This window comes from Austrofundulus limnaeus, unplaced genomic scaffold (genome assembly GCF_001266775.1).
Source record: "Austrofundulus limnaeus strain Quisiro unplaced genomic scaffold, Austrofundulus_limnaeus-1.0 Scaffold628, whole genome shotgun sequence".
Classification (NCBI taxonomy): Eukaryota; Metazoa; Chordata; class Actinopteri; order Cyprinodontiformes; family Rivulidae; genus Austrofundulus; species Austrofundulus limnaeus.
Window position 1 is genome coordinate 74956 of NW_013953030.1, and position 1863 is coordinate 76818.

The 1863-nt window shown below is 43.9% G+C and overlaps 1 protein-coding gene across 1 annotated transcript in view; it reads left to right on the top strand.

Moving 5' to 3' along the window:
• The window catches only part of txlna (taxilin alpha), a gene marked incomplete at its 5' end in the record, with an annotated part of 20477 nt that overhangs the window by 9726 nt on the left and 8888 nt on the right, over positions 1-1863 (top strand). The window contains 5 exon segments of the mRNA XM_014027271.1: positions 583-753; positions 829-1023; positions 1095-1214; positions 1290-1364; positions 1445-1537. Of these exon segments, the coding sequence (XP_013882725.1) occupies positions 583-753; positions 829-1023; positions 1095-1214; positions 1290-1364; positions 1445-1537 (654 nt within the window).

Here is a 1863-nt window from a genome sequence, read left to right on the forward strand (position 1 = left end):
ATTATAGGATGGGGGAAATTGGTCTTGGTGGAGATTTGCACTGTCCGAGTGCTTCTAGAATCTGTCCAATTACTTTAGAGCCTCTGAAATGAAGGGATTGTGTTTAAAAGATGCTTTAGTTCCTCACATTTTTATGCAATCATTTTGTTCAACCCACTGAATTAAAGCTGAAAGTCTGAACTTCATCTGCAACTGAACTGTTTTGTTTAAAATTCATTGTAGTAATGTCTAGAACCAAAATTAGAAAAATGTTGTCTCTGTCCAAATATATATGGACCTAACTGTAGCTCGCCAGCAGCCTCACACCAAGGACCTATCCACGTTATCATTTATCCAGAATGCTTTGCGTGTAAATAAAATGGCCCCATCCGTGTGATATATTTTTAAATTTTTAATTTAAAAATGATAAAAACTGAACATCCTACAGTATTTTTACAGTCTTTATTTTACAATTAAAATATATGTTTATTAAATAAAGTCAGTTACAACTAATCGTGGATCCTTTTAAAGGACTAAAAGGCTTGTTTTTGTTTTTTGTTTTGTTTTATTTTTAGAAAACTAACCATGTTTCTCCCTGCTCAGTTGGAGGAGCACCGGAACACTCAGAAGCAGATGAGGGCGCTGCAGAAGAAGCAGACTCAATTGGTCCAAGAGAAGGACAACCTGAGGAACGAACACAGCAAGGCCATCCTGGCCCGCAGCAAGCTGGAGAGCCTCTGCCGCGAGCTGCAGAGACACAACAGAACCCTGAAGGTACGACAGCGTCCAGGAGCTAAACGTGGCTAACAGCTATCGTTGTCCTGTTTCTAAAAGTTCTTGTCTCTGCAGGAGGAGGGAATACAAAGAACCCGTCTGGAGGAGGAGAAACGGAAGGAAGTGACGTCTCACTTCCAGTCGACTCTGAACGACATCCAGGCTCAAATGGAGCAGCACAACAAAAGGAACGCCAGCCTCCGACAGGAAAACGCCGAGCTGGGCGAGAAGCTGAAGACGCTGTATGAGCAGTACAAACTGCGGGAGGAGGTGAGAGTTTAGATTTTAGATTTTCCATCTTCTTCATCAGGTGGATTCTCTGACTCTGCTCGCCTCTCCAGCACATAGACAAAGTGGTGAAGCACAAAGACCTGCAGCAGCAGCTGGTGGACGCAAAGCTGCACCAGGCGCAGGAGCTGCTGAAAGAGTCAGAGGAAGGCCACAACAGAGAAAAAGAGTTTGTGAGTCCGACACACGCAGCCTCACAGACACGATGCAGGTTCCAGACTTTCACCTGACGTGTTTTTTGTTTTCAGCTGCTGAAAGAAGCCGTGGAGTCTCAGAGGATGTGTGAGCTCATGAAGCAGCAGGAAGTTCACCTCAAACAGCAGGTTTCATGACTTCAAAACCTCACGTCCACACGTTGAGCTGTGCTTCCATAACCTAACTCCTGCTCCGCTGGTTCTTTTAGCTGTCGCTGTACACAGAGAAGTTTGAGGAGTTTCAGACCACCTTGTCCAAGAGCAACGAGGTCTTCACCACTTTCAAGCAGGAGATGGAGAAGGTGAGGCGACTCTAATGGTGTGTTAGAACAGGGGTTCGGTACGGTACGCAGCGCTGCGGCTTCTGAATAAATGAAAATGATTTAACACAGTTGTTTATACTTTTAGCAGCTCTTCTTATCCCACAGCTGAGCTGCTAAACATGTCAGATTTTCTTTTCTTGATCTCTGACAGACGGACTTCAATCTCTGAACGCGTAAAGTTTTTATTTTTTCAGTTTTCGCTGTAATTTTCATGAATGAATGAACACACACTTCCTTGTATTTGAGGCTTAAACGATCTTAAATGGTGTTTTTGGGGTGGTAATTATGCTAATCTCCTCTCGCGT